General features: G+C 37.6%; 1 protein-coding gene across 1 annotated transcript in view; it reads right to left on the minus strand.

Annotated features, from left to right (window-relative positions):
- The window catches only part of LOC103456689 (cadherin-12), a 151,306-nt gene that overhangs the window by 64,592 nt on the left and 71,889 nt on the right, over nt 1–14,825 (minus strand). The window contains exon 3 of the mRNA XM_008396402.2: nt 2,852–3,146. Within this exon, the coding sequence (XP_008394624.1) occupies nt 2,852–3,146 (295 nt within the window). The remainder of the gene's footprint in view (nt 1–2,851; nt 3,147–14,825) is intronic.

Raw genomic sequence — 14,825 nt, forward strand, 5'->3', positions numbered from 1 at the left:
TTCTTTGGTTCCTGACACTATTGCAGGAACCAAAACTCTCCCCGGGTCAAATTGACCCACGAACATTATTGCTGTACCTCAGAAACGAACATAACAGGAGGGTTAAAATATCAGGTGAAGTGAGAGAGAGAGAGAGAGAGATTAGTGTTCCTGAAAGATGCCTGATTAGAAATGCTGTAGAAGGGCTGTGCTAAACATGTGTGCAGAGCAGATGAGATAACACGTTTCCTGCTAATGCAAAGAGAGCAAAGCCTCGGCAGCCGCAGCCTGTATGAGCTGAAAGTTTGAAAGCCTTCGAGCGCCTCTGACTCCTACACATTCCCATGCAACAAAGGTAACAGCTTTTACATAAGTGTGAGGCTATAAACCAGTAAAATGGATTTCAATTTGGAGGAAGAAGGAAAATCAAATGCCTGAATGAGAACACATTGAAAAAAAACGGTTCAAATTCTTAAACCATCCAACTTCATCAAACGGCGCATTACTCCAGATTAATGCAGTGGTGTAAAGGAAAGCAATTAATGTCGCAGACTGCACAATGTATGCATGCTTTATATTTAAGCATGAGGCTGGGAGATAAGAATTACATCTATCTAAAGACTGATCCGATTACGAAAAGGAGTTTTTTGCAGGAAAATTCATGAGTCTGATGTTAAAAAAAACACATTAACAACCTAAAGTGGAAGTTTGTATAAAGGCAGTGGAAGAAACAAATTGATTAAGCATAAGACTTCATTTTGCAGTAATTACACCCCCTGAAATAGTGTTTTTAATCTGCCTCATTCCCTAAATGATCCAGGGATAAACTATTTATTGACAAGGGATTATGGAAAGATTTGTTGCTTGGCTAAATGTTTGCTGCATTTACTAACCTACCAGCCACTAAAGCAAATTTCTGCCTCGCAGCTCTTGGTCTCTTTAGGACATTTAGTGAGGCGTTTTTGTTTGTGTGTTTGGTAATAAACACGACAGGCTGGTGATTCATTACCCTCTGAACACTTCACTACAATTTAATTCAATGACTTTGCATTTTCAAATGATTGCTGCATCTCAGAACGGACAACTTTTGGGTCATAAATTATGCTTTTTTATTTATGTTGTCTGTCACCAAAGTGCCTGATTTATACCAGAGTTAAATGTTAAACTTAGCTATGGGTGGTTTTGTATTTATGGATTTTTCTGCAGAACATGACTCCAACATATTCATGGTAAATTCAACCAAAACAAACGCTAGTCTAGCGCTAGCAGGAGAAACGACTCGTGGTTTTTTATCAAAGACGAAAGAAGCTACTCCATTTTTGTGTACATTTTATGATGAAGATGGAAGCTGCGTTCAGTGTCTTCAGAGGTTTTTGCGACGTTTCCTTCAATGGTTCTTGGTGCAGCGCCACCACAGGCGAGGAGGGGAACTGTTTTTTCAAAGGGTTTGGATCATTTGACAGCACAGTGTGAAAGTGAACCACAGCAGCTGAAAATATAACAGATGTTAACATTTTGGCCTCAAATCAAATCAGTTCTTCTGGACTATCTGGTATGAGGTGAAGCGGGACAGATTATGTTACAGATTAAGGGTTATTGGCAAGACTTTATTAATTACCAAGGCCTAAATAGTAAATATTCTAACAGTGTGCAATGTAATATTCTATGACTGCTACATGAATTCAGCTGGATAAAGACATTGTATAATAATCCAGATCAAATCTTTTAGTTCTCTAACTGATCTCTTCACTTCTCTTTCATGGACATGTTTTTTTTTGGCGAACTTGAAAGCCTCCATCCTACGGTAAACATTACAGAGCTGCCTTTGATTCAGGGAGCCCGCCAAGCCTGCACCGTGTTTTCCCTGCTTCCGACCCATCCTTCCCCCGGGACTGCTGAATTTGAAGTTTTCAGGGCTTCATTGTGATTCACATCAAGAGAAAACCATTCTCCCAGCGAATTACCTTGATCTGCCACCCCTCCCCCCGAGGGAAGTGTAAAGACAAAGCTGTGAAATGTACTAAGGGCACACCAGGAATAAAATGGTTCTCTGAAATGTCAAAATCTGTTAGGTGGAGCAGCGTTACCCCGCTGGTTGTAGCCACTCTGCTTTCAAGCTGAACTTGTTTTTTTGTGTGTTTTTTTTTTTTTACTATTTCTCAAAGAGAAAGAAAAGTTTCCCTTGCAAAGTAGAATTTAGATTGGGCCAAAATAAAAATAAAAAATCCAACCCAACCCAAACCTGATCCAACTAACTTTAGTTCTGGGTCCAAACCCGACGTAAATATGACATATGATATTAATGAAGACAACAGTAGATCTTTAATGTATTGTGGTGCTGAGCTGTCCAGTGTTTTAAAGTCTCTGAGCTCAGGGACGTTAGAACTGGGCTGATGTGCTCCATCTTCCTGGTTTTAGTCAGAACGCCAGCAGCAGCGTTCTGGATCTGATCGATTATTTTTAGGTCACTGTTACAGTAATCAATCTGACTAAAGATAAACACATGGATGAGTTTCTCCAGATCTTGCTGCAACATTAGTCCTTTAAACCTGGAAATGTTCTGCAGGTGAGAGAAGACCAGCTTTGTAACTGTCTTTATGTGGCTCTGAAGGCTCAGCTCTGAGTCCATCAACACATCAAACCTGATCAATCATTTCTAGCTGTCCTCAATTTCTTTACTTCCTCAAAAGTTTGAACTATCAACTCCTCTATTTACCCTATAATATGTAGATTAATAAAACTTTACATTATTGTTTATCTTCCTCTGAACTGCATGGTTGTTAAACGCCACAGAAGCCAGAACCTGTGGCCAATTCTGGTCCTGAATCTGGAGTGTTCTGCAGACATGTTAGGGCTCTGCATGCTCCCTTACCGACTGGTGACATCTCGGGTACGCTGGCTGTGTAAGGTCCCTCCAGGAATTTTGGTTCATTGTCATTGATATCTTGGACCTTGATGACAAACTCCGACTCCGGCTCCAGGGGGATACTGGTGTCGATGTCCACAGCCTGAGCCCGCAGGGTGTAGTAAGGCTTCTCCTCCCTGTCGAGGCTCCTTAAGGCATGGATGTCCCCCGTAGTTTGGTCAATTGTGAAAATGGAGCCAGCACCTTCCCCCGAGAGGGTGTACTTCACCGAACTGTCCCCCTTATCGAGGTCAGTGTGGAGCTGTGAGACAAAAGAAGGGAGGGGAAAAAAAGAGGCTGAGTGCAAACATTGACACAGATAATGATTCAATGAAAACACCGGGGAAGAGCTGTCAAGGAGAACTATTTCACAATGACAGTCAAGGAAACTGACTGCACATCAAAGAGTTCACTCAGCTCTCTGCGAAGATCTGCGAAACACCAAGTCAGGAGAAAAGGAAAATGATCAGGCGCTCAGAACATTCTGCAGATTAACGACGTGAAATCTTTCATAAATAATGAATCATCTCAGTGCAATTATGCTGCCCTGACAAGCCTTCCACAACTTAAGACCCATTACAGTTTAAGAAGAACTCAGAACTCTTTTCTTATAATAGACCAATGGAAGTTTAACTTTAGGAAGCAAACCTCAAACAGAAAAAACACCAGATCAACACCTACAGTGTTTTTTTTATTTTAAAAAGCAGTTTATAATTGATGATTTAGGGGAAAGTGAAACTGATATGACATGCTTCGCCGTATCTCTTATAAACATCCTTTTAAGCTTTACTTTCCATAAGCAAACACCGATTTTAATTTGTTCAGTTTTCAGCAAGACACAGCAGCTTGTTTTAAGTCAGTAACTCCTCAGTTTAGATTTTTAAGAAAGTGATTATGACAAGAGGAAAAAGTGAATAAATCTGCCAGTGGTGCTTTGTTTTATCAATGTTAAGAAATTGTTTACTTAAAACAAGCTCAAATATCTTGCTAAAAAGTAACTTATAAGTTAGTTTTATCTTATTTCAAGTGTAATAAGAAATTTGCACTGGAAACTACACCAACATTACTTGGTAAATTGTTGCATTTTTGCAGTGTCAGCATACAAAACATTCATATTTGCCAAGTTAATTAAAATATGAGGCTGCAGATGAGCGTGTGCAAATCAGAACAGGAACTTTACCAAGTTCTGCAAAGCTCCAGCTTTTGCAACATATCCAAGCAGAAAGCATATTTGCTAATACAGACTCAGGTCGATGGAAGCAATTTTTTCCCCTTCTGACAAACACAAAACGCATTCGGCACAAGAAAAGCCTATTGACATAGTTATGTTTACTTTATGGCAGAAAACAGCTATGATATTCAGAGCCTTTTAAATATTTACAGGCTGTAATGCAATGTGATTACCTCAGAGGACTATGGATTTTTCTCTCACTTTGTCAGTGAGATGGAGTTTCCACAAGCCTGACTGAATGGAGGCTGTAAACCGGGAGAAAATAAAAGATAAATATTCACAACTCCAAGCTACTAGCTTAACTGTTGTCTTGTGGAAACAGGATAGATTTTCCATTAAATTTGGCGTCTTAAAAATAAGCTTTTTCAGTTTGACCAGGCAACAATTGATGTATTATGTTACTTTTGCATCTTGTTGTGTTACAACTTTAATGTAACTAAAATGAAATCTGTGTGTGAGACCAAACTCATATCCTTCTCAGTTGGTTTTCCAAAGAATATCCGTAAGCTAACATTGACTTGACACTGGATTCATTGGTTGTTTTAGCAGGACAACAATAAGTGAATAAATTCCAATAAATAAATGGAACTGCAGCATTTATTTTTCTATTTCAGTGACTGTGAGCTTAATTAGTTGAAAAATTGCTACACAATAACAATTATTCCCCTAAAAAAGCACAAGTTTAAAACTGCTAAAACTGTGACCAATCAAGTTGGGAAGAGGTCAAAGTTTATCTTGAAACCAGACATCATCAAGAGGATGTTTAGTGAGGGAATTAACTGTCAGCCATTTTCAAACCTGCATCTTGTTGGACATACTTTGTATTTTATGAATTCATTGGATGAAATACTTTAATTATCTACTTTCAGCAGATTTTAACCCAGAAGCTAAAACCTTTGTGTACTATATGTTAATCATTTCTTAGTTTTTAAATAAACTTTACAACAACCACAGAAGAAGAAGCTTTAGCTGAAATGCATTACTGGCTTCTAAAATACGGCCTCTCACGGTTGATGCTTCAAAAGATTGAATTAAGCTTCTCTGATTCTACTTTTCTTCTGATCTATTGAACCTGTAATTTCCCCGACCTCAGCTTTTCTATTTATGCATTCTCCTAATGAGTCGATGGATTCCCGCTACGCCGTTGCTAACTGCCATGGCCGTGACGACGGGAAGAAATATGAGCCGTGGCTGTAGATTTTCTGTAGGTTACAGCAGCTCCAACAGACACTCAGACAAAATAAAAAGGCACCAACACACTGGGAGTAATTGGTGATTCAGAGCAAATTGCCAAGTTCACAGAAGCATAGCATGGCATTATAATGCTGTCACCCATTGGTGCATTTCTCATTGCTATTCAAATGATAGACTATTATTCTTAGTACATGACCGATGTTGGGTGATAACGAGACCCCAAAACATTTCTCCCAGGAGGACGAGGACGTGATGGAGATTAGGTTTTCTCATGTACAGCTAATTTGACTGATACGTTCTCCTCCTCCATCGCAATTCAATTAGAGATTCACAAAATTACCCAAAAATTAAATCCATAGGATTTAGATTGCTGTTTTTTTTTACCCCTGAAAATACCAATATCTGAGTAAAGTCGCTCCTGTATGGAAGAGGAGTAGAGCTATGGGGGAAAAAAACACATTATGACTTTAATCTGAGAATTCGGACTTTCTTCTCAGAAAATTAAAGTCAGAATGTCTGAAAAAAACAAAAAGTCTGAATTTTTAGGTTGAAATCCCAATTTTTTGGGGGGGAAAAAAAATCATAATTCTAATAAATCACCAAATTAAATCAGACTAAGTTCTTTTCAAAATGCAGTACCTGGCAAAATTCAGATTCAGATTAACTTTATTTAGGTAAATTTACAACATTACAAAATAATATTTAACAAACCAATAATTTTCCAAAAAAGGAGCAGGTGGAAAATATTTTACCATTTACATCAACACAGCGAAATGCATGCAAATCTAAAATAAAATGTAAAAATATGATTTAAAAAGAGGTTTTGGTACCTTACATCTCTTTTACAAAAACTGTTGTAAACATGAGTGAAGTTTTGTTTGTGACTGAATTAAATTCAATTTCTCATTTTAACTCCTGGGAGTTTTCCTTTAGCTTCTTTTTAAGAAAATTATTTTTATTAGTCGGAATTTAATTGAGGCCTGATACTGTAACTTTTCTGTTGTGATGTCTTATTTATTGTATTTACTTATTTTTATTGTTTATTTTATCAATTTATTCTGTTGTGTTATTGTTTTTGTACAGCACTTTGGTGCAGTACAAAACTGTTTTTAAAAGTTCTACATAAATACATTTGAATTTGAAGTAAAAACTGAAATCCTTCAGTCTTGGTAAAAGAAATCAGACATTTTATGCCACATTTTCTCCACATCTCCTCTCTAATTTAGTCTTGCCGAGGGGAAGTTTCTACCTGAACCTGTTGAGAGCTGATGAGTGACAGGAAGCAGGTGTGATAACTAGTGAAGGGAACAGAAAGCACCAAAGAAGAAAGGAAGCAGCAATCACACAATCTCAAGAGCTCCATGTGTTTGGAATAGAAACATGTGAAGATTTTGGACTTTGGTTGAGTTGCAGGATGGATTAAAACCAAAAAACTGCAGAATGACTGCAGAAAGGTAGGAGCTGATTTTCCTCTGCTGGGCCTGGTTTCCTTTTCTGTCCCCTCTGCTCCGTCTGGTACAAAAGCTGCCTATTGTGCTCATTATTCCTGAGTTGGCTTTCATTATGCGCTTGCTTCTGTTAGTCCTGCTTTCTTTTGTGCCGGTTTGCATTGACTGGGTCTTAATAGATTATTTATATGCATTTCTGTTCCTACAAGCTTTGGCATTTGTTGTGGAATTTGTCTCCTTGAGTTATGCAGATATGTTTTTGTTGGGATGTCATGATGACAAATTGGTTAAACGCTTTGAGCTGCAATGATTTAAAAATTATAAGACGCTGTGTGACCCTTAAATGTGAGTGTGGCTTAGTAATTATTAATCGTCTCTGATCCGCCAGGGGTTTTATCTTCATGTGTTGGCAATAGATGTGTTTTTGTGATTTCTCTGACACTAGTGAAAGGATTTGACTTGAGTGGTAAATATTTAATGGGAAGTGGTAGACATTTTGCTCATAAGATGGATTATTTTCTGCACTGATGATTTTTAAATGTCTTCCATGCGATGCTTATTTAGATTCTTGTAAGTCTTTAAAAATGTTCCTTTTCTTTAACTCTTTACATTTATTTAATCTCACACTTGTTTTTAGTAGCTCTTAAATCTCTAAGCTATATTATCACAAATTATAAGTTGAGCTGCAAAGTTTTTAAGCCATTATAGATGTCTAAAATAGTTTTCCTGGTCTGGAAATGCTAATTTGTGTAACAAAACATTGTTAAAAAAATCATCAGGTTCTAAAATGTCTGTAATCTCACTTCAAGTTTGAAAACCAAACCAAATTGGTGAAAAGTTAACAGGACAAAACAGAATGACTTTAAAAACCAAACTGAACAACCTGATTTCATCATCTTTTAACTTTTTTTGGTCTCTTTGGCCTTGTGATCATTTTGATCAACATTTCTTACAGTATTGCTGCATTTAGGTTAGAAAACGTTACTTTCTGTGGAGTTTTCTGTCTTTTCCATCCGTTCTGCTGCTGTTTGAGATCGTCGTCTTGTTGATGACCAGGTTTGAGCAAAGCTTCAGGTGATTTTCGACTCAGGCATGTGAAACCAGATCTTCACCACTGTGCCTGACAGTTTCTGCTGAAATTCTGTGTTTTATGCTGTCAACATTATGTTGTATGTTATGGGGAAAATCTCTGCTTGGTTTTCATGTCCAAACGACACCGACCACAGCTTCCTCCTTCCAGATAAGCTACTTGTTTTGTCCTTTATCCTATTTTCCCTGTCATGAGCTTTAATGTTTAACAGGTTAAGGGTGTATTCACACCAACCCAGTTTGGTTTGCTTTAATTAAACTCTAGTTTATCTGCCTGTCTAAAAGCCTTGGCTCAGTTGAAGTGAACTCTGGTGCAGTTTGAATGTGAACACAAAGCAAACCTGAGACCGCTCCAAAAACAGGAAGTGAACAATAATGCAGGGCATTCTGGGTAAATACAAAATACAATGGATTACAATCTGGCCACACATCATTCCCTTATAAATAACTAGTGAATGAAAATGTTCCAGATAAACCTTGCTGTCTGCATGATGATTTCTCCTGGGAGGTGTGTTGGTATTACTGATATCCCTTGATGAACTTTCAACCCTTCCCAGATTGTTGGATCTTAACAGTTGCTTCTCTAAGCTCGTTATTTTTGATGTCTTTCCATTTTTGACATTGTGCAAACACGCCTGAATGCTTCAAAGCAGAAAATGATCAAAACCTATTAAATAAGACACATTTGATGATTTGTTAATGCGGTATGGCATCCTGATGTTACTTTTGCACTTAAAGCCAATAAAAGTGAACATAGTTTTACACAAGATTCCTTTTTTCTTGTTACATTATTAATATCTGATCACTTTGGTATGGAAACCCTAAAACTCCACCGGGGTCTGTTTGTGTTTTCTTTCACTTTCATGGTAAACAATCAACTTTTCACTGAATTTATGATTTTATAGTTCTGGTGAAAACTTTAGCTCTACGTATTTTTCGCTCCTTGAGGGAACAGAAGCTTCCAGAACAGTTTCTAGTCAACAGTGAGTGATTTTCTGCTGGAAAAACTGCCTTGTGTTCAACAGTTGTTCCTTTATCATCCATCCCTTTTTTTCCCCCTCTCTGTTGTAATCCCGTAATCTTTCGCGGCATCAATTGCTCTAGATTATCTCATGAGTTTGGCGCTCCCATTAGACAGATGAAACGAGACAAACATTTTCCTTCTGCGACAAAGCGGCCCTCGTCTCTCTGTGGTTTTACTTGTGACCTACTGCAGAGATGATGGCGGCAGATGAACTGTTGCAACAATGTTGTCTTAATGGGATCTATTTCTTTTCATGACGCCGACGGATGGCAGACACAGAAAACAGCTGTGTTTAAAACGGCCCAAATCAGGCCGCCTGGAGCCAAACCGCTGCTGTGAAAACACAAAGCTGGTTTTCATTAGACCTGTTTGATGACACGCTTTCTAATTGTGATTGCAGCGTGTTACAAGAGCCCCAATCTCACTGTCACCTATTCCTGGTGGACCTAATAATGGCAGCTTTACAGTGAGACGTGTGTGTGCGTGTGTGCGTGTGTGTGTGTGTGTGCGTGTGTGTGTGTGTGTGCTGCTGGTGCTTTGTGAGGCTGAATCAACTTGTTTTTGACACACTAAGAAAATGAGCTGTGTAAGCGACACGGCAGAATATGTTGCAGAGCAGTTGTTTTGCATTGCATAAGGTTGTCAAGGCGTTTGTGATGATTGCCACCATATATATATATATATATATATATATAATATATATATANTATAATACAGCATGCAGAGGCAGCTCAGGGTTGATTGAGAAATGCCACATCATTAAAACAAACCTGCCTCATGGTGTCTACATCTGCCAAAACATCTCAAGCATTACATTGAAAAAAACACAAAATTCAAAGTATTTTTCTTGTCCAGTTTCTACTGCAGATATCTTATTTCAAGTGTGCTAACTTAGAAGTGACTTTTCTACAAGATATACGAATTTGTTTTAAGTCAATACTTTGCTTCCAGATCGTTTCACTTATTGCAGGACATGTTTCCCATGTTAAGTCAAATAATCTGCCGTCTTTATTAATATTAACAGATTATTGATTTGAAACAAGCTCCTGGATGTTGCTGAAAACTTACCTGTAAACTAGTTTTGCCTCATTTCAAGTGGACTCAGATGTTTGCTAGAAACTAGTCCAAATATACTTGATTTTGTTTTTGCTCGTTGATGACCAGTAGCATGTAAGACTTAAAACTGATGCTGAGCAGAAACTTGATGTTTTTCCACCAAATGAAAGGTAAATCAGGATGTTATGGTACGTTATTGACAGCTGTTTCCAGTTGAAAGTTTGAAAACAATCATTGTCGCAATGACTGTTTAAGCCTGAATAAGCAAATATGAAGTAATCAGAGGAGAAGTAAAATCCACATTCCCCTTCTGTTGTGTTGATCTCTATCCAACAAGAGAGAGCAGGTGGAAATAATACACAGGTAAACAGAGACTGTAATACTTAGCAATGGGTGAAGCTGGAATCAGACGTCATAAGAACCACACTCACACAATACTGCTTTTTAAACTCGGCGATGAAAGCTGACGGCATCGTCACGAGATCATAACGAGACAAAGGAAAATGATAAAAAGGAAACAAAACTAATAACAACGACCTTTTGTGGAGCATTGATTGCAGGTCTGTAGAGAAGTCTGTTTGGATGTGATGCGCTTCACTGACAGACTCCCAACTCATAAGTTCATCATTTTCAGCCTTTATGTCCAGATTTCCAGTGTCTGGCTTCATCTGGAGCATAATTAGGCTGCACGTCTCGCGTCAGCGACGTAAAAACTGGATAAAATGTCACAACTGTTCAGGCTGCAGACGCATGGAAAACAATTAGGTATGTATCTGAATTGAACCACATATGGAAGTGGCACAATTTGAAAAAGTTGTATGTTGATTCAGCACCAGAAAGAAAGATCTGGTTGCTTTTTTTAATTTTTTTTGTTGCCACTTTTAAAGAAGCCTACTGGGGAAAAAGTTAAAAATGAAATATTTGTTCATAATGAGAATAATGTTTGAAAGAGTAAAGATGCTCTAAAAACCAATAATCCATCGTGCAAGGAGACCATTTCACTCTGAGCGTGACACAAAGATGGTAAAACGATAAAAACGGAGGACTGACTGACTCCAGATTCCTTCAACTTCACCTTCAGTCAAGGTCAAAATCAAAATAGCTGAAACTTGACACCGTTCAGGTTCACTCAGGCTTGACTGATACTTTCCTGACTAAAAATCGTCATTATTAATGCTAATACTTTAGGTATTTGAGAGGTTCAGCCTCCAATTAAACTGTTAATGTTGGTCTTTTAACTCCGTCTATCCTTGATTCTGATAACCTCTTTAATCGTCAGTCACACATCTATGCCTCGTTTTTGGAAAAAGGAAAAAAAAATCTGTTAATAAAGAGCACATATCAGAAATCTGTTAATTTGTCTTTGCATTAACAGACGTGGCTGTTACTGAATAAATTATCATTTCTGATTGGGGAGAAGTTGAGATTTGATTTTTCTCCTTGATTGGCAGGAGAGGAAAAGCCGCCTCTTTAATTTATTTGCATTAAAAAGAAATGTTCAGGTATTTCAATACAAGCACCCAAGAGATGTGCATTGATTCAGAACAGCACATTGAGGGAAGAAATGCAAATGCAAAATGAAACGGACGGACACTTTGGCCCGTTAATTACAAGAGAACACAGCCTGTTATTAATTAAAATTTCCATTATGCCAACAATGGTAATCAGTCAAATAAAAAAATATTCATTAATAAAGAGGCACTCAATTGTTGAAAGCATAAAGAACCAAATAGTCCAGGGGCAGAATCATAGCTTTTGTAATCAAATATAAAAAGAACAAAAGAGCACAAGTTATTGTAATAACAAAGGGAGGCAGAAAAAAATTAAACAGGAGGTAGAAATTATATCACTAACTAAAAGAGCCTATTGGTTGAGAATTCAAAAAGATGGAAACTGTGATGAGTTGAAATGAAGCATTGCAGAACGGCTGACTGACAGGACGACAAGGATGACCTTCCCATTTTTTATTTATTTTTCTCTACGCATAATTAGTGAGATGCTCTGAGCGCCGTATCTGTTGACACGGCAGCTAAAAAAAGAAGCAGATTGTGTGTGAAACTGTAATAAGACTCCAGTTACGATCCAACCTCACGACAAAACGGAAAGAAAGGAAACTTTTCTTTCTGTTTTTTTTTGTTTAGTTTTTTTCCATCTTGATTATTAAGGTACATGAAGCCGCAGAGGAATATTGAATATTTATGTACGAGCTCTTCAGCTGCTGCAAGTCAAAGAGATTTTTCAATGATCATGGAGCTCAGCAAATAATTACATAACTGAATTGGCTCATAAGCCAACAAACATTCATGTGGGAAGTGGCAGCTCCTCTGCATGAAAGCTACTGAAGTTGCTTATGCTAAATTTGCATAACGACCATCTGCATTTATAAAGGGAACTTCCTTCTGTCGACTCTTGTTTTTTTGTTATTTGATACAAAATCTACTTGTGCACACGTGTAGCTGCTGTGAGTTATCACTCAACCTAGCAGTGATGTTTGGACTGTGGGAGGAAGCTGGAGAACCGGGAGGGAACCAGGAGAACATGCAAACAGGCCGCAGGCTGGGGTTCAGTCCCACACGGCAAAAACACAAAACCTTACCAATTATGTTTGGTTGTTTCTTATCTTAGCACACTTAAAGTAAGACAAAACTAACTGACACTGTATGACACTTATTTCTCTTACAGCAAGATGCTTTTTCCATGTTTGTGAAAATATCTGACAGTAGAACCAAATCATCAACATTATGGAAATGATTACTTAAAACAATCTCCTATCTTGCTAAAAAAGTTACTTTCAAGTCTTATTTCAAGTGTACTAAGATGCAGACACTATAAACTAGACCAACAATTATTTAAGATTCTTGGTGCAAAGCAACAGCGTTGCCTGGAGCAAACCTTTAATGGATTAAAGTGTTTGTTTTTCTTTTTTGTTTGTCGTTTCATACAATGAAAAGGTGTAAAAACAGAGAATTTAATCTTGGTTTCACATTTATTCTTCCATCGTGGAGCGTTGAATGTATTTGTTTAGGTTGGAGACGAGGGTACAGCTGGTCGAGGGCTTAATGCCGAAACAAATCCTATTCTGTTCGCGTTCTGCAGCGACTCATTGTGTAATGACAAGGACAAAGACACGAGTAAGACATTGACAGTAACAAGTCATGACCTGGTAATTTCAACGTTGTCCTCTTTAAGAATTAGGTCGTCTTGTTCCACCTGGAAGAGTTGAGCCGATGCAGACTGGCAGCTACAGCATCAGCAGTTTTACCCAGCCCATTAGTTCTTACATTAATAAACACGCAAATTTAGAAAAAGAGGCATTGACTACAGGTAGAAACTGTTGATGTGGCAGCCTGTGTTGCTGTTAAATGCTCTTTAAGTTGGAGCAGCAGGTTTTGACTGCTGAAGAGCGAGCTGCTGCTGTTTCTGGGTTCTGTTGCTTTGCAGCAAACGGTCCCTCACAGGCTGGGCAGTAAAGCTGCATATTGATTTGAGTTATTCCAGCGGAGAATGTAACCAACCTCTGTAGAAAAGGCTGTAATTGGATTTCTGCGGCCAGGATTATGTGGAGCTCCTCAAGAATGCACATCAAAGCTGCAACTCTTTGTTGATGGGTGAGAAATCCAGCACCAGTAGGTACACGTTTAAAAAAAATGTAAAAAAATCTGCAAACACCCTGATGAGAGCTGCTCCTGTCTTTAAATGAAATTACAGCTCTGAGTGCAATAGGACAGGTAGTTAACATACCATTAATGTAGCTTAATGATAATTTATACTCCATATCTAACAGAGAGCCTCTTAAAGGGAAGGTGATGAAGGATGAAAAAGGTCGTATTAGAGAAAATCGAAAAGGTTAAAGTGTTGCCTTTAAGACACTTCTCTAAATCTGGATTTAAAATCTAAAAATGTATTTAAGATGATTAAAAGTTAAGTACACGAACAGTTCATTCTTTATGTAAGTTTTCTTTTCGACGTTTTAATGATGTAATGTTTTTTGTTTTTATTTTTATTGTTTTTTTATTATTTTTTTTTTTAAATCTCTCTCTTTCTCACTGATTATTTCTGTTTTTATTTTAATTATGCAAAGCACTTTGAAATGCCTTGCTGCTGAAATGTGCTATACAAATAAAATTTGATTGATTGATTAGAAAATATTATCGGTAAATTCTGGTTCCGGTTTTTGCTAGAAAACAAAGTTTGGCAGAGAGGCGGTGTGGAAATATGATCAGCGGCTATCAGCCATGAACAATCAGGCAGGAATGCAGTAAGTTGCATTATTTGACAGTTTATACTGATAACTAAGTGCTTATTTTGTGTAAATGTTGGTTTAATGAGCTTTATGCATGTTGTAAATGTGCTATTTCAGTTTTCAGCTCTTGTTCATGAGGACAGTGAAACAAGCTGCAGCTGATCTCCAGGGTCTGCATTTGTGGTTTAACTTGGTGTCGCCAACATACAGAGATAATTAATAACTCTAACACTTTTACAAAGTCATCTTTAAACACCATTATAATGAAACTAGCTGTGGCTGCGGTGCAGCTTACCACCATCAGTGTGTGAATGACTAAATGTAAAGAGCTTTAGAGTCTGAGACTTGATGAAGGTCGATTCAAGTGCAGATCGTTTACGATTTAAAAAGTCCAGAATAAAAACTCTGCATTGTAAAAATGGAGTTCAAGTCGCCAAAGATGGAGGAAACTGTCCATAACACTGCAAAAACTCCAAATCTTACCAAGTATTTAGTTTCCTTGCGTGCTTCAAATAAGACAAAACTAACGTAAAAATAAACTTTTAGCAAAATATAAGAGCTTGTTTTAAGTAAATAAAATCTGATTCCACTGACTATTTCGTTTGAAATACATTTTTTCCATAATCTGCCAGTGGAAATAGCACTGTTTGTTTGTT

Source organism: Poecilia reticulata, linkage group LG20 (assembly GCF_000633615.1).
Source record: "Poecilia reticulata strain Guanapo linkage group LG20, Guppy_female_1.0+MT, whole genome shotgun sequence".
Taxonomy (NCBI): Eukaryota; Metazoa; Chordata; class Actinopteri; order Cyprinodontiformes; family Poeciliidae; genus Poecilia; species Poecilia reticulata.